This window comes from Caretta caretta, chromosome 4, assembly GCF_965140235.1.
Source record: "Caretta caretta isolate rCarCar2 chromosome 4, rCarCar1.hap1, whole genome shotgun sequence".
In the NCBI taxonomy this organism is placed as follows: Eukaryota; Metazoa; Chordata; order Testudines; family Cheloniidae; genus Caretta; species Caretta caretta.
Genome location: NC_134209.1, coordinates 26,295,695 through 26,321,205, shown reverse-complemented (window position 1 = coordinate 26,321,205; position 25,511 = coordinate 26,295,695). Strand labels below are relative to the sequence as shown.

Genomic DNA, 25,511 nt, shown 5'->3' with positions numbered 1-25,511 from the left:
ACAGCTGGCCCTATAAAGGGGCTGTGAGCCAGGAGCTGAGTGAGTCTTTCTCTAGCTCTGGAGAGAGAAGGGTATCTGAGGTAGAGTTCTGCTGGGGAAAAGGCAAAAGGAGCTGGGGAGCTCCAGCCTGGTAATTCCCCAGGCTGCAGGCCTTGTGCAAGGCCTAAAGAGGGTATTGGGGCTACAGAGGTGCAGCCTGGGAATAGGCAGAGGCAGCTGGTCCTAACCCCTTACCAATGATGAGTGGCCATTACACTGCAGTCTGCCCCAGTGAGTGGGGGCTAGATGATGACTGGCAGTAGCCACTGAGGCAAGGTGGGGATAGAGAATTGGGGGTTCCCCAGGGAGGGGCAACCCAGGATGTGGGGACTGCTGGGAGCAGAACTCCAGGGTCCGGGAAAGACATGGGGCCAAAGACAGGCGAGTCAGCAGAGGGTACTCCAAGCTGGAATCAAGCTAATTCCCAGGATAACCAGCAGGAGGTGCCACACCAGTGAGTCATCGCTGCGCTACACCACCCCTCTTCCAGTTCTCTAATGAATATATTAAACAACGCCTTTGGGGCAGCCTCTATTAACCTTTTGCCATGTTCAAAACTGATCCCTATTTCTTGTCTCTTGGCCAGTTTTTAATGCGCGGCAGTACTTTTCCTTTCACCCCATGTCGATTAAGTTTTCTTGACTTCTTGTGAGGGATTCATTCCCTGGGTTCAGACCTTCCCCACTTAGAGATCTTAGAACCCTCCTCCCCTTGGTGACTGAGAAGGTGGGAATGTGGCTGTGGAAGTAGCTTACAGCCCCTATTCCACCTGAGAAGAGTGAGATCTCTGCACAGGGGCCCTTCTCTGTTCATGGATCCTTTGCAGTTATTTGGCAAGTCTACGGACCTTTACTTTTTGTGTGACCAACCTTGTCTGTGGAATGCCTCTGAAATTCACCACCCTCTTCTCACATCCCTCATGGTGCTTCAGGAAAACACACTGGATCTTGGAACTTCCCTGATGAAGAATTCTGAGGATGAGCTTCAGTCACTCAAAATATCCCTTTGGCCATGAGTGTCTCAGATGCTCTCCTATATTGCAGCTTGTGCGATGAAGCTTCAGTTATGGGTAAGGCTACATTTATGTCACAGAGGTCATGGAAGTCAACGAATCCGTGACTTCCAGCGACCTCCATGACACTGTCTGCTTCAGCCCCAGGGGCTGCAGGACTGGAGCTTGCAGCCAGCAGGACCCCGGTAGGGTTCCGGCGACAGCAGCAATAGGCAACAGGGGGTCCCCTGCAAGGTTCCAGGGGCAGGTGACAGATTCCTGAGGGGGCCCTCCTCAGGGTTCCAGTGATGGAGACAGCCTCATGCAGGGGAAAGGAAGGGGGATGCCTCGGGCAAGCAGCTGGGGGTGTCCCCTTTTCTCTTTGGGAAATATGGCCCCCCTGCTGCTCCCAGCCACCATTGGCAGAGGGGGACCCCCTGCAGCTTCCACCTGCCGTGGCCAGAGGGGGAACCCGACAGCTCCCAGCCACCACGGTGGCAGGGGAAACCATGGAGCCGCAGCAGCAAAAGTCACAGACCGATCACAGCTTCTGTGAATTTTTGTTTATTGCCCGTGACCTGTCCGTGACTTTTACTAAAATAACCATGACAAAATCTTAGCCTTATTTATGGGTGCAAGGGAACATGTTCCAAGTCTTAATCAAATCATTTAAAAGATGATCCTGTCTTGGTAAGAAGCAACAGAACAAACAAGGCTGAACTCCAGAGAATACTATTTGCAGTTGGTATATTATGTCCAGTGAAAGAAATTAGAGATTCCATTTGTCTAAGCATCGATCTAAGATGTATTGCAGGGGCTACAGAGGGTGTGTGTGTGTATATATATATATATACACACATATACATAGTATACGTATGCATGGGTCAAACACTGACGCTGGTACACCTTTTCCACCTGTGCAGGAAGAGGGGATTGCAGAGGAAGAGTGGGTGATGACAGGAAAGAGAAGGATTGACACTTCTACATGCTCCCTGCCACACACAAGAGCCTGAGGAAGCAACTTGGCCACTAGGCTGGTGGGTCTGTGAATCAAGAGAAGGGGAGGAAGAAAAACATGCTTTGGAGGGTACTAAAGAGTGGCTGGTTACCCATGTGGATATCCACATGGAATTAATGCTGATCCTGGCAGCACTAATTTCCACTCTGCACCTGCACCCCTCTTGGTGATTTTGCACAACTATAGGCAGGACAGCTAATGGCAACATGACTCCTGGAGTACCTATGTTCCCAGGAGGATAGGAAGGTTGGACAGAACTGTGGATAGATAGCTCCTCTGCTGGCTGAGTGCTTCTTTCCCCACTGATTCTGAGAATCAATGGTTCAGATGCCTCACTTCCCCACCCACCTCCTCTGGAACCCCCAACACTCTCTCCTCAAGAGGTGCATTAGCTGGAAACTCTGAGTTGAAACAGAGCTAATAATTTCACCCACTGGCAGATCCACACACGAATGCCTGGAAAAGATTAAAGGGACAGACACTATAAGTTTGGCTTTCCTGGTCATGCATACAACCATCTATGTTTTGTGAATGAGCCTCCAAAATGGAGCCCTCGGTAAAGTGCAATAACTATATTTTTTTAAAATGTGATAAGTTAAGGACAGAATATGAGATTTTATCACAGTTTTTAGTACAGTTCTGCTATTAATTAGTGCAAAATTATCCTTTCTTTTAGGAAGAATTACACTGAATGTGAATAGAATGTGAGGCAATCAGCTATGCCCAGGTGGAGCCCTGTGCCTGCATAGAACTGATTGCATGATCAGGGCCTAAATTATTCCCTATGGGCCAGATTCTGTAAGTACTCTGTGGGCAGAACTCCCACTTGAATTCACCAGCATTCCACATCCAGAGGTGATACAGAACCACACCCTATGTTTTTTAATGTTCTTTTTAAAGCACCACCAGCTCTTTCTGCCATTTTGATTTCCAAGACTAGGACATTTGCGCAGTAATAGTAAGACCTGAACATCAGTCAAAGCCAATAACAGCAAGACGGGAGCTCCTCTAGGAGGACTGGCATTTCTTCTGAGTTTTAGGTTTAAACAAAAGTATCATGTTGCTTCACTCAAACAATACAAAACATAAAGGGAAGAATGACAAAGTAGGCAGTTCTGTTACAAGTAGGCAGTTCTGAAAGACAGGACAGAAAGTCACGCATCTGTTCAGAGTTTAAGTGGCAGTGTGGTCTAGTGGTTTGAGCATGGGAATAGATGTCAGGAACTCCTAAAGTCTAATAGTGACTGCCACTGGCTTGTGATGTAGGGGTGGACAAATCATCTGGGGTGTGATGATCAAAAGAGTTCAGTTTTCATTGACTTCAATGGGAGCAGAGCTAAGGCAGTGCAGAGTGCTTTTGAAAATCTCATGCTTGTAGCTTCATTTTCAGAGGTCAGTGGCAATTGTGAGTGCTCAGGACGTCAACTGGAGTTGCTAGGGCTATTAAACTTTCCACCTCAATTTTCTCATCTCTAAAATGAGACTAATATTTGCTTCATCACATGGCTGTTTGGAGGATTAATGAGTTGAAATGGGGTTCTAGTCTGAAAAGTGACTATCAAGATGACATTGATGGGTTCTGGGTTTGTTGTCTCTTAGTTATTTCCATATCAAATGTGTACTGTTCACTATTAAAATGATGTTTTCTCTTACTATGAGCCCTGCAGATGGAACCTAGGAACCAGAAATCAAAGTGGTTTCTTTCCCTCTTGTTTACAGTCATCTGTAACAGAGGTTCTGGCAGCAAAATTCTTCCCTTAGTGATACCCGTGCAACCAGGTTGTCTTCCAGGTCTGCCTGTGGTGACAAGTGTGTAACACCATTGCTTTCACTCTGGTTGCATAGATGTAACTGATTGAAACCTAGAGCACAATTCTGTTGCTGATGCACTTGTACAGAAATAGAGCACAATTCCCTCTGGTTTAGCTGTCCGAGGCTAACAAGGAGCACACACTTCTTTAGTTACAATTTTGAATATAGGAGGAGAGCAGATCTGTTGAGTAAGAAGGTAATATTTTACCTAGTCATTTTTTAAAGGACATTTTGAATACCCTTTAGTGCTTTGAAAATGCAAAGGACTATCTACACATGTGCTAGGTATTACTAAATCCTACATTATCTAATTTCTTCTTTAATGATCTGCATGAAGGGGTAAACAGTGTTCTTATGAAAATAACAGATGAATTGGGTGAAACTGTAAACACCAGTAAAGACAGAGGGAGAATAATACCAAGAGACATAAAGAGATTCATCTAGGGAAAAGGTAAACTGTTACAGCTGTGGGGAAAGAATCCAAAATAGGCAATCAGGTGGAGAGAGACATAAAATGAAATCAAGAGACTGAAAAATTTAGAATGAGTAACAGCAACTAAATAAATGAAATCCTGACCAGAAAATGTATTGGACTCTAGGAAAGTCTCAGGAAAAGTGATGGGAGCCGTGGGTGGTCTTTATCATACGCGGTCCACGATGCCTTAATTCTACTCCCATTAAAATCAAGGGAAGTTTCACCAGTGATTTCAATGGGAGCAGTTAGTTATTTTGAAAATCCTACCCGCGAGTCCTCGACCGTTTTTCTTCTTTGTGGGTTAGATGCTGGGCCAGCTGACCCCTTCCTGCACGCCCCCTTACTCCAATAGGCTGGTAAAGGGGTCAGCTGGCCCCTGGTGCCTCTCCAGCTGTTGTGCGGGACTCGCTCCGATTATACACCCTTTCTCCCCATGCTCTGCTCCTTCCTCCTCTTCGCCTTGCTTTGCCAGAGCCTTTCACCGCGGGGAGCCCTGACCTAGATCTAAAGACTCTGGGGTCTCTCCTCATAGGGGACTCTAGGTTACAAGGAGCCCAGGAGCCTGTGTTGGGGGCGGGGGAATAGGGGGCGGAGGCAAGGGATACCTGGCTGGGCCCAGTGGCAAGAGGCGAAGTGAGGACCGGAGGGAGGTCACAGGCTGAGCGAGCAGACAGCGGGGTGGGTGTTTTCGGGGGGAGAGGGCGGGGCACGCGTACCCCTGCTCCAGCCCCGCCGCCAGAGGCGCCGCGACATCGGGAAGCGCCTTGAACCGAAGCAAAGCTGCAGTAGGTCGCTGGTGGGGGGCGGAAGGACGCGGAGCCCCTGGCTTCGTCCAGGGGCTGCACCTGCCCGGGCCCGGGTCAGCTTCAACCGCCCCAAGCTCGCAGCGGCCCCCGGCCCAGCGATCGCAGGCTCGCTCCACCCTTGGGCCGCGGGCCCGATCCTTCCGCAGCTGAAACCCAGGGGAGGAGGCTGGGGCTCGCGGTCAGCGGGGAGCCCGCAGCGGGGGCTGAGCCCCCAGGTTACGGAGCAGAGGCCCCGGGCGGGCTCACCCAGACCGTCCTGTCCTCCCGCTGCATTTCTTCAGCTCTGGCTCGTTGTATCCCGCTGCCCCGGCCGCTCACAGAGTGGCTCCAATAATTACGGCCCCCAGCTCTCTGCGACTCACTGCCCCTCGGGGGAGCAGCCCGCACGGGGAGCAGGCGGCCTGCAGGAACAGGACCCCCAGACTGCGTTCTCCCGACCCGTGCAAAGCTTCCCTGCCTCCAGCGCCTCTAGATCCGAGTTACACGGGCATCCCCTCTAGCCACCGAGTCGATACCTGCTGCAGGACCATATAACCTCTTCCCACGGTCTGCAGCGAATTTAGAGCGCCCTAGTCTACAGCTCTTTACAGTCACAGAGTCTGCAACTAGCCTAATTTACCCCCATATAATCTATCCCCACAGTGTCTATCTGAATTATAACCACACAGTCTATGTTAGAGATTCCGAGGCCAGAAGGGACCATTGTGATCGTCGAGCCTGATCTCCTGTATAACACTGGCCAGAGAATATTTTATATAAACACAAGTAATCTATGTCTATGTATAGCCACCTAATCTATATTTAATCTAATTTATATCCATATAGTCTATACCCATGTAGTATATATATATATATATGTATACACACACACACACTACAGGGAGATATATATCTATATATATGTCCATGTAGTGTATATGGAGAGAGAGGTTTCAGAGTATATATATATATATAATATTGTGTATATGTGTATCTGTATCAAGATAGGTTAGATGGAGCTATGGAATTAAAGTTTGCATTTATCAAACACACATATACATTTCAGCAAGCAACAGTAGACTAAACCCTCCTGGTTGGCTACATGAGTAAGTTCTGCCCCACAGAGGCAAAGAGGCTGGGGCCCGATCCATCGCTGAGTCAGTCAAAGGTATCTCAATGATTTCAGGGGGAATTGGATCCGGCCTCTGCGCAGCAAATCCGTTATTAATGAGTAAAAATGAACGAAATGAGACACGCTACGGTGGCAAAGGTAAAGTCAAAACGTTAAGTATAGAGTGAAACAGAGAAATCAAACCCAAGAGTACTTGTTCAAGGCTAGTTGCAGGGCCAGATCCTGCGGCTTTACTCACAGTATATATTAATGAGCGTGTCCTCCTGGGTCAATGCACTCGTTGAGGATGAGAAATTAGGGTGAAATCCATTATTTTGGGAGGTTTTTTTAAAATAATACTATACTATAGTACTCTGCCCAATTTTGCAACTTGACATGCAAGCCTTATTGCGTGCAAATAGCGTTATGAACACCATGCGCCAGTAGTTCAAATACACGTTTTGGCTTCTCTCTGTTGCCTGGCCTTTCTCTGAACTTTTCTTATAACTCTTTCCCTCACAGGAAAGCGCGCACACACACACGCTACTGCCATCACAAGGTTATTGCACTTCACTTCTCTGGAGCATACTCTCATCATTGTTAGTTAGAACGGTCAACCTGGTTTAAATTACCATCACTGCTGGTATTTGTCCAGTCAAATAGTTGTATATTTACAACTTCTTCTAATTACTATTTATTTGACGCAGATTTGTGTTGTTTTGCTTAATCTGTAGCCCGGAGTATAAAGAGGAAAAAAAGGAAAGGGATCAAGCGAGGACAGAAAAGAAACCCCCCCAGCTCTGGGAAGAAGACAATCTGTCATGTTTACATTCGCTCCCTCCAGTTGCGGGGCTGGGGTTTAGCTGATCTTTTGGAGGCCATAAAGGCAGAACATGGCCTCTGCTCCCCGCTAGCCCAAACCACGCTCTAGACCCAGCTACAGACAGGGGGAGGGAATCCTACCCAAGACCAAGGCTCTGGGGAGGGTTTCCTTGCTCCCCTGGCGCTTTCACAGTGGCCGCCCCAGGGCAGAGACCAGAACTTACTTAAGAGATTGGCTTCATGGGAGCCGTTGACTTTGCCATCCGGGTGGATCTGCAGATGGAAGCCAATGCCCACCCGGCAATAGAGGCTGCCCGTCCTGCGCCCGGATGGGCTCCACTGGAAGCTGCTTCTCTCCGGCCCGCTTCCTTTGGCTCCCAAGGAGGGGGAGGAAGAAGAGGAAGGTGATGAAGCGGAGGAGGCGCCGCCGGCACGGGCCGCCTGCCCGAGTTGCGCTCCGGGGGGCAGCGGCGCCAGGGCGCTGCTGAGGATCAGGCGGCTGAGGGAGAGGAGGCAGCAGAAGGACAGGCTCATTCTTCCAGCCGGGAGGGTGCCCAGCGCATCTTGCGAGCCAGGCTCCTGCTCCGTCTGCGGCGCGGCGCGGGCTAGCTGCGCTGGGAAGGCATCGCCCCCCTCGCTGCGGCGCGCTAGGGAGATCCGAGGCGAAGCGCTGGTGGCACAGAGATATTTATAACCCGGGTGATCTCACTGCTCGGTGCATGCCTGGAGCCGAAAGGAGGCTCTCTCCTCCGTCCGCCGCTTCCCGGCTGCGGGGCTGGGGGAGCCCCGCGAGGAAGAGGCGAAGGGCGGAGGGGAGGCAGCACCCATGGGCCCTGCGGGGGTGCGGATCGCACCAGAGGCCCGGCTGCGCCAGCGGCTCTTTACGCACCAGCGGGCTAATTCCTATCCAAGGGCAAAGGCTGCAAATAATTCATAACGGGGACGGCGAAATGGGCTCCCCGGAGAGGCGCCGGCGGATTGGGTCGCTTCCATAGGGCTGGGGGGCGGAGGCGGGGGGAGATTCATTCCCCTCCTCCCCTTTAAAGATGCCGGCTGGGATTTTAAGCACCGGCCCCAAATGATTCCTAGAGGCCCGCGGCGGAGTGGGGGGATCCCGGGGGGCTTTGCCGATCCTCGGACGGGCTGTGCATTAGGGACCCAAGGGAGAGCTTCCACTCCGGCGCGCAATGCTCTGCCAAGCTGCCTGGGGCGGGGTAGGGGTGGGCGAATGGGAGGGGGGGCTGAATGGGAGTGTGGAGGGGCTAACTTCGGAATTGGGGGTGGCTTGCAAAACGCAAGGGGCACTTAGATACGCCAACGGTGCGCCTCCCGAGGGACCGTGCTCCTCGCTTACCTTCCGTGTGACAGACCCGGGCAAGTGGTTATTCAGCGCGTACCCATCCGGAGGGGCAGGCGTCCATGCATCCCCCATCGGCGGGCCTGGCGCACAGCACCGCTCCGGTGCGTGCCCTGGTTCCGCGGCCCCTTTGCAGCAGGCGCGTGGGAGCTGTCTCCCCCTGCGGCTCTGCCGTGCCGGGGACCACACTGCCGTGATTAATGGCACTGGGTTCAACCTTAAGAAACCTGAGAATAGCGCGGTTCTCTGTACGCAACGCCCGCCTGTCATTTACCGGAGAAATATACCTTCCTGGCATGCTGGGAATGGCTCTGCCTGGAAACATGCTGAAAGTCTGAGGCCGTACTTCTGAGCCATTATGCCTCTGGCATGCTCGTGAAAAGGGCATGCTCTTGCCCGGGAACGCCAAGGCACATAAGCCGTGGAGGGTCCTCAGACACGGCCTTATGCATTATTGAGCACGGCTTTAAAGCTTCCTATTTCAGTAAAGAAAAGCATATAAAGGACATACCGATGTTCTAGATCTGAAATGCTCCTCTTGGCAGAGTGCTTGACGTAAACCAAGTTAAAAAAAGACATCACTGTACTTGCAAAGCGCCAAAGCTGCTATCGGAAAGCGGGTGTGTGTGTGTGTGTGTGTTGATAGAGAAAAAGAGAAACGCAGTCCTGCACTCACGGCTACCAGTGGGTATTTATTTCAGTGTGAAATAATGCAGGATCCCAACCTTCGTGAGAGTCTGGTGTGAGGCACGTCGCGTGGTATAGGAGTTCAGGCATAAATTATTCCATATGAATTATATATATATATATATATAATACACACACACATATATATATATAGTAATATGTCCAGATGCATGAGGTGTGTATAGGTGTGTGTGTGTATACCGACATCCACAAATTATTTCATATGAAGTATAGATAGATTAAAACAAAATATACATAGTATATATGCATGTATGTATGGCGTATGTATATAAAATATATACAGATATGTATGTATAATGTGTGTATATGTACAAACACGATACATATGCCTACATACATAACACACACACCCCTCTATAAAATTACCGCCCGAGTAAAAGTCTGCGTTTTTCCACTGCAGTCTGTTTCAGATTTTGTGTCCTTCTGAACAACAGGTATGGTCTGAATATTACGGCTTCAAGCGGCTCAGAGACGCTCCTGCAAATAAAATAAACACGAAGCTCCTTGCAATGCAAGTATGCCCCCGGGAGGAGTGTTCTCGTGTCTGTTGTTTATGCAGCTTTTGAAAGGGATTTTTGTGCAGTCGATTCAGGAAAGTGTAACCACCGCCGCCCCTCACCCCCCGCCAAGGGTTGCTTCAGGTGTGTTTATTAATTGGCATCGAGGGCCATCGCCTGGGGAAGGGCCGGGACCAGCGTTCTGTAAGGCAGAGTCTTTGAGTTTCTTCTAGTCCTACCTCCCTGATTCTAAGTCAGCTAATGTAGTTGATACAACTGAATTAGTCCCAGAGGGCCCGATCCGAAATCTTGACCCAGGCCAGTCTCCCATCGACTGCAGCGGGAGTTTTGCCTGAGTAAGGACTGCAAGATCAAGTCCTCCGTATCTTGCTGCCCGTTCTGCAAGCCCTGGCCAACTACCCGATTGAGGACTGCGAGATGGGGCCCATTGACCAAAGTTAGCGTTGTCTGTCTTGGGAGCTCCTACTTACAGACACACCGGGAGTCACAAGCCAGGAGACGGTAGCTTGGATTAGTTCCACAACCCCTCCCAGCCCCCAAATCCCATATAGGGCCTGATCTAGGAGCCAATGAGATCTTTACCTTCGGTTTTAATGGGGCCCAGAGTGCCACCCTCCAAAGAGATACCACTTAGCAGCGACACAATAGAAACGCCAAAGTTTTGCAAAGTCTTATTTCCCCTTGGGAAGAGCAAAGGGAAACCCAAACACTTTCATTCCCACAGTTCACATGCCACACACGTCAATGCAAACTAAATTCATTCCCTGCGTGGTCTGCTCTTAAAAAAAGTAAACAAGCTGGATGTGCATACGGTGCAGTGGTAAATTAATCAGACCCATTTCTGAATGGACACTTTTGAATCCCATTTTGCAACAATAAATCTGGTCCAAAGAACAGAAGTTCCTTTTGAAAAGTCAGATCAGGCATAGAGCGCTGGAAGGTGATTTTCCAGCGCCGTGCTACTTTTTGATAACACAACTTTTGTGCTTGTAAGTGGTGGCAAAATTACTGTTAAACCTCCAAACAACAGCAGCCTAAAATAAATGAAATACATACAAAAGAAGTCTGTAAATGGCCTATTCTTCACCCACAAAATGTCATTACGTGCATATATATACTCCTTATACTACACTTTCCATGTATCAATACAATGACACAGACAATCATCAATTTTCCTGTTAAAATAGAAGCTCTGACATTTTTAAAGCTCACATCTTATATCTCAAATTCCTGTAGAGAGATCAGAGTTAAAAATGTCCATTTCTGCATCATCACGGCTTGAGAAGTTCAGAATTAGAGTTAGTTACAATGTATCTTTAAGAAGAAAGCATTTGTACATTTCCTAGTCACACTTTCCAATTTTACTTTGATTTAAACATTTTAATTGCTTTGAAATGAAGACTAGGAATGCAATTCAATTCTTCCAGAGATTATTCTATAGATCCCCCGAAAGGTAATAATGTTGATCTCAAATCGGAACTGTGTTAAACAAGTGTCTACAAATTGCAACTTCATTGGAATATAAAAGTAGCCTTGGAAATGCATTCCTGAAAAGAGGAAAGGATTAACCCACAGGGGCAGTTTTCTCAAGACCCCAACCTGAAAAATTTAAAATGTAAAAGACTATTAGCAGCTGCAAAACAAGCCCCTTACAGTTACCCGCTATTGGATCAATGAACTGCCATTATCCTCATCCGGAATGTTTTCCAGCCTATGTTTAACCCTGTTCTGTTGGCCCATCTCTAGCATTGAGAACAGAAGTCACAATGAAATCATCCGTGGGAGGTGATCCACACCAACCAGTTACCTTCTGCTTCTCACTGGGATAAACCAGACCTCGTTCGCCCCCATCTCGGCTCCAGCTGGTGAAGGATGCCCCGATCCAACCCCCCAGAAATACCGCTGACCCCCCAAATAGGCGATTCACAAGCACGCTACGCGTTTCCGAATTCGCGTGGCTGTGTGTGTCTCGGCCCGGCCGGAGCTGGGAGGTCTTTTTAATCCGGGTCCGCCTCTAACGGGAACCGGAGAAAGAAGCAGCTGGGGGCGGCCGGTCGAGCCCGATGCCTGGGATCCACCACCCTGGCAGCAGCATGAGGGCACCCACCCAGGGGGAGGGGGAATTCAGACACAAAGAGAGGGGGAGCGAATGCATTGGAGGGAGAGCTAAGTCCAGGCTAGAGACACCCTACTGATTCCTGGGGGGATACAGGCACACGGCTTCCCCGTGGCCCCCCACCAGCCAGCCAGCCACCCCGGCCGGTGCCTTGCACCTTGGTGGGGGGGGGGGGTATTTCAGGGAGCAGAGGGAATAATTAGGGCTGGGCCCGTCGGAGACATCACGCATTCGGTGCCCACGCACACCCAGCCAGAGAGCTGTCGCTAAAGCAGGGGAGTAGCAACACCCCCACCCCGCAGTGTACCAGGAAAGAGCTTGCTGTACATTCACCAGAATACACGTCCAGCCCCTTTTAAAGTAGCCACGGGGCCAGATTCTCCCCTGGTGTAAATTAGCAGAGTTCCACTAGCTTCAATGGCCCATCTCCGCCGGCTGAGGATTTGGATCAACATCTCTAAGTAATCGTTACTAGATTACTGATTACTAATCTTTAGGAATCAGTATCAGTATCCCAGTAGTAAATGACCATCTAGATTCTTTGGGAGAGGGCCAGGGGGTTATTTTCTATTGGGGGGGGGGATCTGGAATGATGTATTTTACAAGGTGCTCTTGGGTCCATTAAAATAACTGGTGGCTGACAAATATTGATAATGTCTGGATTCACACCCCAGACATGTACCCATTTGTTAGAACACGTCTCCGAATTTTTTCACTCTGTTTCCTTTTCCCAGATCCGCGTTTGTTATCTCTGGAGAAGGCAGTTTGACGCGGCATGTAATGAAACAAGAATATTTTCCTTGCCCTCCAGCTAACTTCAAACCCGTCACTTTTAATCCCAGGTAAGCTCATTAGTGAAATCCTCGCTCCAAAATCAATGGGAAGTTTGCCATCGACTTGACTGGGACCAGGATGTCACTCATTATATATACCTCCCACTGAAGTCAACTGATTGACTCCTATAGACTTCAGTGGGAACTGGATCGGGGCCACAACGGTCTCTAGGGTGACTTAAGCCAGAGGTGGTTTGGTCCCAGCGATCCGGCTCCCTTTAAAGCCAAGGGGCGCAAGATCGAGCCGCCCCTCCCGCACCCCCCATTCCAGTTCATTGTTACGGACACGCTGGTTTTATAAACCGTTGGCCTGACAATTAGCTTTGCTAGGACCATGGAAAAGTCTTGTTGACAGTGTGATTTCTGACGCCACTCACAGAAAGCTGGGAACACGCCGACACTGAGTCCTGATCATTTTTAAAAGAGAAAAGTCCCCCGCTCCCCAAATCCCTTTGTTAGATCGGCCTTTTAAAAGGGCAGCTACCCAACCATCAGGAAATATTAGCGGCTGAACGGTCTCCGCCTTTCAAAGCAGTGTGCCCCAGGATGATTTGTTGGCTATAATTTCTCCTGCTTATTTTTCCCCTTCCCTCCGCAATATGGGTTTCTACAGCCCTTAATTACAGTCATCAACGCTGGCAAATGCGCTTTGTTTTCCACTGTGGTTCCCTCTCACTTGGCAGGATACACAGGGAAGCACCTGTTGTCTGGTTACAGAGAGAAACACCTGTCAATGGAAGCACTAAGTAGCGACTTGGGGGCTGTCAGTGGGCAAATCTTGGGAGACTTTCCTATTGACAGCAGAAAGGAGCAGACACCTGTTCGGGGCTATTGAAGACTGAATGACAGCTTATTGACTTCTGACAGAAGAAGTCAATAAATGACCCCCTCTGAGACAGAGCCCAGAGCCACAACATCTGTTAATGAGCGCAGGAGTGGCACCAGATTTGAGGCATTCCTTTCGGAAAGAACGGAGCGGAACCGATTGCAAGTCCTCTCGCTGTTCCCGTGTCTCGCGGATTATTCACCGTGTGGTTTCAGTTCCGTGCGCCGGAGAGGGGCTAACGGGTACCCGGGTTAGAAAGATGAATATTTAGTTTAATAGCAACCCTCCCCCCCCCCCCCGATAATAGCCTGGTTGTCAGAGGTGGTTTATTACTGCTTTTGCCATTAAAAGTATCCCGGTCCACTAATACTTAGATATTAAAATAATGATCTCGTTGCGCTTCAGCGGGGCTGCGTGTTACTGAGTTTGTAAGTGCCTAGCACAATGCGGGCCAGCTCCTGGCCGGCCCTTAGCCACTACTGTAATTTACCTCACATGATTAAGAAAATATCAAATAATACGATGCATCACCCTGTCTGTCTCTCCACCTAAATCTGTCTGTCTGCCTGTCTACCTACTTGTTTGTTGATCTGATTTATCTATCTAGCCTTCCTTCTGTCCATCCACCTCTCCCACCCAATCTATTTACTTGCCTCTTTATATAATCTGCCTAGCTGCCTGTTTGTCTGTCTGACCTAGCTACTACCTTCCTATCTATCTATCTATCTATCTATCTATCTATCTATCTATCTATCTATCTATCTATCTATCTATCTATCTATCTAATCTCCATACACCACCTCTATCCATCTATCCCCATAGACCACATTTATCCATTTAAATGAGCATAAGCTTTCGTGAGCTACAGCTCACGTAGCTCACGAAAGCTTATGCTCAAATAAATTGGTTAGTCTCTAAGGTGCCACAAATACTCCTTTTCTTTTTGCGACTACAGACTAACACGGCTGTTACTCTGAAATCTATTTATCTATGTATTCCCATACACCCCCTCTATCTATCTATCTATCTATCTATCTATCTATCTATCTATCTATCTATCTATCTATCTATCCCCATACACTCTCTCTCTCTCTCTCTATCCCCATACAATCTATCTATCTATCTATCTATCTATCTATCTATCTATCTATCTATCCCCATACACTCTCTCTCTCTCTCTCTCTATCCCCATACAATCTATCTATCTATCTATCTATCTATCTATCTATCTATCTATCTATCTATCTATCCCCATACACTCTCTCTCTCTCTCTCTCTATCCCCATACAATCTATCTATCTATCTATCTATCTATCTATCTATCTATCTATCTATCTATCTATCTATCTATCCCCATACACTCTCTCTCTCTCTCTCTCTCTCTCTCTCTCTCTCTCTCTCTCTATCTATCTATCTATCTATCTATCTATCTATCCACACATGTGTTTCTGATCAAAATACACAAACAACCAGCACCCCGTGAACAGTACCGCCGAGGAGACCTAATTATTTACAGCGCTTTGGGGGCAGTTTAGAGCTGACTCGGACCAGCGCTGCTCGTTGACCAGCTGGCCGCGAACGGTGACATTCTGCTCTCTGAAGAACACCCCTCGGACCTTTGACTCCGCTGAAGGTCGGACTCGCAGAGTTATGTCTTTAAAGATGCAAGAAAGTGGATCAAGTTGCACAGCCTGGGAAGCCCACCTTCCCGCCCCCCGCTGCAGCTGCTGCTGCTTTAAGGAAAGGGAGCTGCAAATCCCTCTGTAAATCCCATCTCCGGACAGCGTGCCTTTCCCCATACCCCTAATCCCTGCCTTGCTCGGCGTAGGACTGGGGAGGCATGAAAACATCTCAGGGTGAGGACTGGCCATGGCCAGGCGTTGCCATCAACCCCGGAGGAGGGAAATGGGCCACACAAAGTCACCCGTACATTTATGGCAAACTAAGCAGCAATTTACAGTGCTCGAGGCAGTTTTACAGCGGTACATGTCTGTATGTCCCCCAGTTACAGAAAAACAGAGCAGACGTGGCAAGATGGAAATTTACGCAGAGTTACACTCTGTTCCTCAAACAAAACAAGAACCAGGAGCTTCTGAGCCAGAGATCGCTCTTGAATGCAGATTTCTTTCTCCTGCCAAAATTGCCAGGTAGAGAACAAACTGGCAGCAGTGAAGGAAACCCGATTTGCAAATCATGTTAAGATTTGCACACCTACAGGGATCTCTGGGCCTGGAAGGGGAATCCCGAATCGGATACCATTAGTACCGTGATTTAGCAGTTATCACCAAGGGGTAGGAGAACACAGAAAGCGGGAGAGCAAGCAAACCCATTTAATGATCAAATCTTACTGCCCTGACGCAGGGAAAAGTCCTGTTAATTGGAACGGGTCACGTGGCAAGTTAGCCGGCAGGATCGGGTCCCTAAGGGAAGCCACGCTTCGAAATGCCAGACCCAGGTTTGCATTATCAACTGTTTTCTCCAACCAAGTGATTCTTGTCATTGCTGAGAGTATTTAAAGACATCAGGAGTCACTGGAGTGTCATCTTCTCTGACTCGAAAAGTCCTGCAACAGGTGCTGGGGCTTTCAGGGTGTATAAATCTGGAGAATTAACTTGTCCCATCCTTTTGAAACAAATTAGCCGTGTCTTGGCTTCAGGTTACCATTGCAAACTACCTATTTATTGGCCTTACCGCTGCTGTCGCATTAGGAACTATTTGGTCTTAACTACCACCAGGACTCTGTAGATCCTAAACAAAACATTTAGCAGAGGAGGAAGATATTGTATTGCACATCTATAGGCTGTGGGGACGTGAGCTTCTGGGAGAGATGACAGCCAGCAGCTGCAAAGGGAGCTTGCTCCCTTTCTGGTCATAATTCACCAAGGTACATTGGGCTGGGCAAGAGGCAAATGGTTATTTCAGTGCCAGTGTGGGAAGAAAAAAAGATATCCCTTTAAATATAAAACGTCTCTTTTACCTGAGAATCAAGGGCCTGATCCAAATCCCAGTCAATGGAAAGACTCCCATTAACTTGAATGGGCTTTGGACTGGCCCCCAAATCTCTCTAGGGACAGCCACAGGCCCAGCCATAAATTATCAGAGGTGATTGCCTCTGCTGACACGTGGGGAAGTGACAGGTCTTGTCTGAACACAATGGCACTGACGTTCTGCAGGCTCTGACATAATGATCACCCTTGTCCTCCCATTACTGGAGTAATAACCCTCAGACACTCACACCATGTGCTTCACCAGTGATAGCAGCCATATTTCTTCCAGATAACAAAGGCAACTGTCATGTAATGCCACGGTGCAGAAGGAGACCTCGGAGTGACAACCCATTCATCAACCTGGTAGAGCACAAAACATATTCTTCCCCCGCCAGGGTTGTTCGCTGGTCCTTTCACAGCTGCTAAAGCCTAATGGGAAAGTTGCTCTCACACTAGGAAATCCTCAACTGCAAGACCTCAGTCACAAGCAGCAGTTCTTTATAATAACTCATCTCAAACTCTCCCTGTTTCCCAAGCAAGCAACAGCCCTTATACACAGACTGGGAACAGCCTTGCTCTTGCTGCAGTTGTGATGTGGTCTGTACCGAAGGGCTGGGGTGGAATTTAAAGATGAAGAATCATGCCAGATATAATTAAGATCCGAGCTTTGATTTAAGAGACTTCGTCTTCGATTGATTGAATGTAGAACTTTATTGTTTCTCTCATACTCATCTTTTGTGACCTGATCCAAAGCCAAGATTCTTTGTCTTTAACAAGGCCCTTTGATTAATTACCCCTGAGTTTTATGATAGCTGCCTGATTTCTAGGTAAGATGGCCAGAGGTACTGTACATTGACCATGAATTATTTCAACAGTAAGACCACAGAGTGTGTCACCTTGGACTATAACCATGGTTTAAACAGGAAGTTGAAAGCCAAGCGCCTGAGAAGTGGCAGCCACCTGACAAGTGACAATATCCTAGTACAGGGTACATTCTCGAGTTTGTTGTGATTAAAATGCTCTCCATGCCCGTATACGTAGATGAGATTGTTTGTATATAAGCTGATATATGTATGCATGCATCCACTGTGTATGTAAATATATACACAGATACACATAACTGTGGTGGAATGCCTTTTTAATGGGGTTTGACTGTTGATCAGTGAACAAACACTAATAGAAATAGTTATGTGACATCAATGGTGTAAAATAAGTAGGAAAGAGATTAGAATCAGGCCCAGAACACTTGGTGAGAATCTTCTCTATTGAGCCAGCCTATGAAGGATATCAATTTAAAAGAAATCTTTGAGTGGGAATTCTTTATTCTTTTTCCACGTTCAAGGGGGAATTGTTTAACTCAACTTCCACAAGAGCTGAGTTAAAAATTTGCAAAGCCCCAATCACTTGTAGCAACACAACTCCAAGTTACAGCACAAGGGTCAAGATGGAACATTTGCAAGGCAAGCCATCAACTGTGCACAAGCAACCAACCTAAGCTGACATCCCGTTTTCAGGATATCAACACAAAGAGCCAAATTCTGCCCGAAGCTATGAATCCATAATTTCCATTGACTTCAAATGGACTTGCGTGGATGTATCTTGGGGCAAAATGCTGCACTCAAAGTCCAAAGAAATGTGGATGAATGTGTTTCCCAGAAGAGGCCCTAAAAAACTGAATTTCCACAGATTGAGGATTTTTGTAACTAATGTTAAAGGGAAGATGTTTGTAGCAGATATGAAGCCATTCTCCTCGTGCAGGAGAAGGTGGTGTATCCAGCAGTTCAGTGCTCTAAAACCACTCTCAGATACAATCCAGAAGGTTTTTGGAAACAGTGATTCCTGACGTGTGAAAAGAGTGTGATGTGAAGTGCTGAATGATTCTGCCAACCACTCTATTTTACTTATTGCTGATATGTGGATCCATTCCAATGCAGGATAAAATAACTATTCAGTCTTAACTGCTCACTTGATTAGCAAGTTTCCTAGAAGAGCTAGTTTCATTTAGTGTGAGGATTTTGACAGCAAGCCCAGAGGAGCAACCATCTCTGAGAGATTTTTTTAAACAATCAAGAACTTGCAGATTGGCATAGATCTTTGCATATTCTTTGAGATAACACCATATACAGTTATAAAGCTTTCCGAGATTGCTGTGTTCACAGTTTGCATTGCACACAATACACATGCATTGGACTAATAATGATTTATTAAAATACAACAATCCACTGATGAAATTATTATACAGGATGTACTGGAAGCCAGCCATCTATTTTAAAGACTCATCCTCCACCCTCTCTAAATTCCACAGTTACAAAGAGATTCAGGCATGCTTGTAACTAAGCTAGTTTAAGATGTCACAAGACACAACTCAGGTTATTAAAATGAGCCATCAAAAATGAGTGACTTCCCCCCTCCCCACCCCAGGAGTTAAATGCTACCTTGTGGTCTCCATCAGAACGGGATATGTCAGAAACCAAGAGGGAGTTATGAAAAGAATTTGAATAGTTAACAAAAGCAGTAAACCATAACACACCCTGTATCCTGTTGTTCTGTCTGCAATGCACGTTTTTAAGGACTCTGGGCTAAGGAGATCAATCTTGCAACCCTTATTCATTCAGGCTCTGACTCTTACCAGTAATTCCATTGACTGCAAAGAGCACAGTATGATTTCATGGAGACTTCTTGTATGAGTTAGGGTTGCAAGAGGAGGAATCATGGATGTTTCAGATTTAGGACCTGATTCTGCCAAGTTTTAAACATGTGAGTAACCTTATTGTGAATAATCCCTCTAACTTCAGATCTTTGTAGGACTGGGGCCTATGAGATCAGAATGATGACAAAAATATCAAATGCTAGTTCTTCATGCTTCAGCCAAAGTAAATCAGAACAAAGGATGCCTTATTAATGTGAGGGGGGGGTCTAATATTATTTTTAGAACAATATTTACATTGATGTATATCCCTTCTCTATGGTTTAAATTGTGCCCTCTAAATTGAACTGCAATATCCAATGGTTTGATGCCAAGGGCCAACAATATTCAAAGCTGAGTGTTTAAAGTGAAACTCCTAAATCAATATTTAACAGTGACCTGACTTTCAAAGTTGCTGATCATCAACTTCAATGGGAGTTCTAGGATCTCAGCATCTCTGAAAAATAGGCCATTTTTATTAGGGAACCTAAATATGGATTTAAGACCCTAATTTTAGGCACCCAGATTTGAAAATTTTGACCCAAGATTTTATTCTAAACCTTTCGGGATAAATCCAACAAAAAAATGGAAATACTGAGCCTGATCCTCAGTTGGTGTAAATTACGCTAGCGTCACAGACTTCAATGTTCATACTCTGAAAAAAACCAAAACAATCTCCCACAGAAAAACAAAGAAAGAGACGTTAAGTGCTCCATCAAGAACCCCTTCCTGGCCTGTGAAAGTCTCTGGAGCTGCTTGGATGAAATTGTAATGGAACTTTTGTCCATGGTTCCTCCGCTTCTATGCATGTGCGAACTGAGATCTATCAAAGTAATTTCTTGTCAGGTCCATGAACACTGACGAATGGAGGAAGCAGAATACAAACAGGCCCCGAAATCTTGCATTGATCAAGAAGGTGTTACTTGGAGTTCTACCAAGCAGCATTCCAGCAGAATAACTGTTCAGTTCTGCTGAAGATATAGTTGTCACCGAGCATTATTGCTGACTTCTGCCAGATAATACAGAGGGGCCTGGTTTTTCTAAAATGCAATTTGCCTGTAATTAAGAACAAGTACTGCAGGTGTATTCTGTATTAGCTGCAAACTGAATGCTTTTTATTAGTAGTCATAAAAATAATCACGGTCACATCACAAAATGTATTAATCCATTTGAATTTGCATGGCAAGCCACACACTTTTGAATCAAATTTTATTCTTTACATATTAGAAGAATGTATTTTAAGCTTAGTGCATCTGTAAATGAGATTCATATGCGTAATTATTGTTGCTGTAGAAATGCTGTAAATTATTATTTTTATCAGAAATTGATTTATACCAGTAGTACAGCATATTTGAAAACAAATGTACACAACCCCATTGTTTTCTCTCATTTTTCATATTCATCCTGCTCATATTTATATCAAGTACTTGACAAAGACTGCTGGTTAGTACTTGCATTTAGGTCAAATACCAAAGAAGTATATTCATCCCCACTTTAGTTTAAACCTCACTCCATGACTGTATCAAGCCAACTGATGGAATAGATCACCAAAGGATCACTTCCCAAGTGAAAATAGCCACCTTCCTTCTCTCCCTTGTTTCAGCACATATTACACTGTAGCTAATTCCCAGGCCAAATGGCTAATTAGAGGAGATTTTCCCCATTTCCAGATTCCCCTAGAAAGGGATTGTTGCCTAGGAATGTAGTGGTCCAAGTGGTGGACTCTAGGCCAACTTTCCTGCCTTCCACTAACTCTCAAAACTGGAAGACACGAAAGCCCAGCCCATCATCTGGGGTAAATCAGCATAGCTCCATTGATGCCATTGATACCATACCTATCAATGGGACTACACCAATTTACACCCACTGAGGGGCTGGCCCATATTTCTTTGCTACATGCCCGAAAGGAAAGGAAAGAAGGGGAACAGCCAAAAGGTAAGAGGACATCTCAAAACAGAACATGCACCATCCCACCAGACCTCTCCTTTTCTCTGCCAATGATGGTATCAGGTCAGTTAAGACCCACCAGTGATGGAAGCCTTGGCCACCAAGTCACTTCTTTAGAAAATGGAAGAATGCCATCAGATCAATAAATAAGCATGAAGGTTGTTGTCAGTCCCTCCACTGGGGCTTGATCCAGTGTCCCTGTCAGAGCTAACCACCTAAGATAGCTGAGAAGAGGCAGGATAAGGGTGGAGACATGACCCTGTCCATCTGGGTCACAGAGCTGTCTGGGTGGCAGAGCTAGTAATTTGCAATCTACATGCCTCTAGCAGGAGTTCTGGTGGATTCAGCCAGAATTCCTCCTGAGATTTCAACCTCAGGGGGGTCCTCTTTCCCCCTCCAGAATGCCTGGGGCAGAATCTGGCCCTGAATAAATAAATCATAATCACTTTCAAAGCAAAAGACAGTAATGTCATGAGCACAGGCTCCTGACTTCATTGCAGGATCCGCAGAAGGGCAGGCTAGGCTCTGAGGGAGATAGAACTTACATTAAAACACATATAATAGTAAAGGCAAGACAATAATACTGGCATATGTTTGCTTTAGGATTTGGGATCAAAAACCTCCTGTTAAGAAAAATAACTTAACTCTGAGCTTTTCCCTACAACATCTTCTATTATTTTCCATTATAAGATCCTTTAGTCTCTCCGTTTTCTTTGCCCCTGAGCTTTTCAACAATATTTATTGAAAACTTTTCTTTTCTGGTTTCTTTTTCTGTTCTGACCTTCGGAGAGAATGCAGTGGGACCCAATTCAGGAAAACATCCCTATTCTGGAAGGGCACTTAGGCATATGTGATTTCCTATTGAGAGAGAAACCACTGAGTTCTAAAATATAGCCACTCCTGGAGCAGATGGCCACAACGGTTTAGCATCACATGGAGATACTATGCAATAGTTTAGGGTAATAAGTGGAAAAGAATAATGTATCTAGCTGAAACTGCAGAATGAATTTAGATGGGCAGATTTTAGTTACCTGAATTTGAATTTATATAGGACACGTGGATTAACTTCCCTGTTCTTGATCAAAATGCCATGGAATCTTTCAGGGTCAAAAGTGGTTAAGGTCTCAACTTTACATGTCATTTAGAAGATGGCCCCTTTACCACCACAGAGTATCCCAACAACCTGCTGGGGTATTTTCTCAGTACTATATCTCAGAAGAAAGAATGACATCTACTGAATAATGAAGACCACTTTCTATAGCACTCAAGGTTTCCCTTGAGGGTCATCCCTCTCTGTGGGGCCATGTCCCACACCTGCTGAACTTAGACAACATGACCAAACTGTAGCCAAGGTACACTACATATGTTCACCTTCACAATGAAATGTTAAGGAAGTACATTTTTAAAGTGTCATTCAGACAATAAAACTATAATCTATATTTGTTTTCATTTGAATTCGTCAGCTACTCCAGTATTTCAACTTAACGTAAAACCTTTCAGATGCACATATGATGGAACACACTGTAGAAAAAAACCCCCGTAGCCTAAATTAGTAAATAACACTCCATTGCTCAAGTAGCAGGAGGTAGCCATGTTAGTCTGTATCCACAAAAACAACAAAGGGTCCAGTGGCACCTTAGAGACTAACAGATTTATTTGAGCATAAGCTTTCATGGGTAAAAACCCCACTTCTGCAGATGCGTGGAGTAAAAATTACAGATGCAGATATAAATATACTGACACATGAAGAGAAGGGAGTTACCTCACAAGTGGAGAACCAGTGCTGACAGGGCCAATTCGATCAGGGTGGATGTAGTCCACTCCCAATAATAGATGAGGAGGTGTCAATTCCAGGAGAGGCAAAGCTGCTTTTGTAATGAGCCAGCCACTCCCAGTCCCTATTCAAGCCCAAATTAAAGGTGTTAAATTTGCAAATGAATTTTAGTTCTGCTGTTTCTCTTTGAAGTCTGTTTCTAAAGTTTTTTTTTGTTCAAGTATAGCGACGTTCAAATCTGTTATAGAATGTCCACGAAGATTGAAGTGTTCTCCCGCTGGCTTTTGTATGTTACCATTCCTGATGTCTGATTTGTGTCCATTTATTCTTTTATGTAGGGACTGTCCGGTTTGGCCAATGTACCTGGCAGAGGGGAATTGCTGGAACATGATGGCATATATAACATAAGTAGATGTGCAGGTGAATGAGCCTCTGATGATGTGGCTAATGTGGTTGGGTCCTCTGATGGTGTCGCTAGAATAGATATGAGGACAGAGTAGGCAATGAGGTTTGCTACAAGGATTGGTTCCTGGGTTAGTGTTTCTGTGGTGTGGTGTGTAGTTGCTGGTGAGTATTTGCTTCAGGTTGGGGGGCTGTCTGTAAGCAAGGACTGGCCTGCGTCCCAAGGTCTGGGAGAGTGAGGGATCATTTTCCAGGATAGGTTGTAGATCGTTAATAATGTGCTGGGGAGGTTTCAGCTGGGGGCTGTACGTGATGGCCACTGGTGTCAATGCTATCTCTGCCATGTACATTGGCCAAACTGGACAGTCTATTAAAATAATAGAAAATACAAAATGTCACAAGACACAAATTATCCAGTTAATAATCAAAATAAAAGAAACACAGATCTATTCAAACAGTGTTAGTGAAATGTTGTAGTCTTTAATTTGTATCAGCCACCATGCACTCACTGTACAATTTCTGCTTATAGCAAAAACAACTGGATTCTAGTATATGTGTTTATAATGTTATAATGGGCCGCAGTTCAAATGGAAGCCAGGATACGGTAATCTTACAACAGATGGTCTTGCAGAGAAGGTACGCTGCATTTTAAATGTTACTTATTCCTTTATTTTTTTATGTACAACTAGATTTATCTTATGATATTAACAATGCAATAGCATGCTTGTGAACATATTTATACCAGTCAAAACCACAGGGGAGAAGGGAAAATGACAAAATGTCCTTCTGTTTGAGTACATGCAAAATCCATCGGCGACTAGTATTTAAAAGGTATCGCTTTGTAAGACAATGTTCAAAACTTCGCACTAACAGTTCACGAGGGAAATCAAACCATGAGTAATGAATTCCTGAGGCTTCACTCAACAGGTGTCGGGGTTGGTAACTGTCTAGAATTACTGGCATTTGGGACAGAGTGGAGAAAGAGTTTTGGATTAAACGTGGATTTGGAACTGACACAGCACTAACCATTGGCATTTAAAGGAATGATTACATATGGGAATATTCATTCCAGTTGCAAAACTGCCTCAGCATACTTGTGAAACACTGTAACACCCTTAATATTAATAAATATAAAATCAATTTTAAATGACCTAATTCTGTTGATTAGTAATAGCATACTAAAAATTCTTTTATGAGGACAGCACTATACTGAAATGTTACAAAACCTATGTCCTGCTTTACCACCTGATATCTTGATCAGAGATACATATCTTAACATTGAAATGTTACATACATAACATTGAAAACACAGCAGGTTGTAAAAAGAATATGCACAAAAGAAGGGAGCCTGAACAACTCAATCCCCATAGGACCACAAAGAACCAGGCAGCCAATGAAATCCAACAAAAATTCTTGCCCTGTTCTAAAGCCCATCTACCCCATTCACCCACTCTACCACCCAAGAATATCAACCCCACATTAAAAAATCATTAGCTAAGCCCCCCCCCCCCCCCAATAATCAGAATGGCTTAAAAATCATGTGATTTTTTTTTTTTAAAAGAGTTCTTTTTATTTGTCTTCTGGTTTTTGAGCCTATGAAATTTACATTTTTTTAGCTTTTCTTTGCAAACATGAGGGATAGAAACTTACTTTTTTTTTAATATGATAGCCAAAGTATTCAAGTAATCACATGACTCCAGGAGCTGGGACTTTAAGGAAAACAGCCAATATTGTGAGACTTGCAATATATTACAGGAGTTGGCAACAAGAGAAACAGATGTGCCCTGCTGTGTGCCTTAAAGGTCAAATGACTGTGGCTATTTTGAACCAAGAAACAAAGAATTCCAAAATGTAGAGGCCATCATGGAGAATACCCAGCCAGCCTCCCTTTTAAATCCAGGTGGCTCTAGCTTGAGCTCTTCCCCTGATTGTAACTGGGACAGGACTCAAAGAGGCAGAAGTCAGCTTGGGCCTGATCCAATGTCAAACTGAAGTTAATGGGAGTCCTTTCATTTTGTGATTTGGGGCATGATGTTCCTCTGAAGGTCACAGTTTTAATACTCGAGGCCATTTCACACTAAAAATGTCAACTCTAGTTAATATAAAATACATATATATGTTTTAAATATCCAATTCCCAAATGCCATGCTTTAGTAAGGAGTCTGAATGCCATGTTAGCATGGGGCCTGACAAACATCTATACAAGAATTCATTAGGTTTGACTGAAGCAACTATCGTTCCAGCTGAGCACTCTGGTTTACTTTGTTTTTAAGATTATTGTATGCACATTTTCCTCTTTCTGTT

General features: G+C 45.6%; 1 protein-coding gene across 3 annotated transcripts in view; it reads right to left on the bottom strand.

Annotated features, from left to right (window-relative positions):
- Nucleotides 1–8,016, bottom strand: part of FGF5 (fibroblast growth factor 5) — a 38,872-nt gene extending 30,856 nt beyond the window's left edge. For all 3 annotated transcript variants that reach the window (XR_007356371.2, XR_012668018.1, XM_048847862.2), the window contains exon 1: nucleotides 7,278–8,016. Coding sequence is in view for 1 of the 3 variants with exons in the window: in XM_048847862.2 (XP_048703819.2) it covers nucleotides 7,278–7,587 (310 nt within the window). In the remaining 2 variants the exon portion in view is untranslated. The remainder of the gene's footprint in view (nucleotides 1–7,277) is intronic.
- Between the last annotated feature and the right edge of the window lie 17,495 nt (nucleotides 8,017–25,511).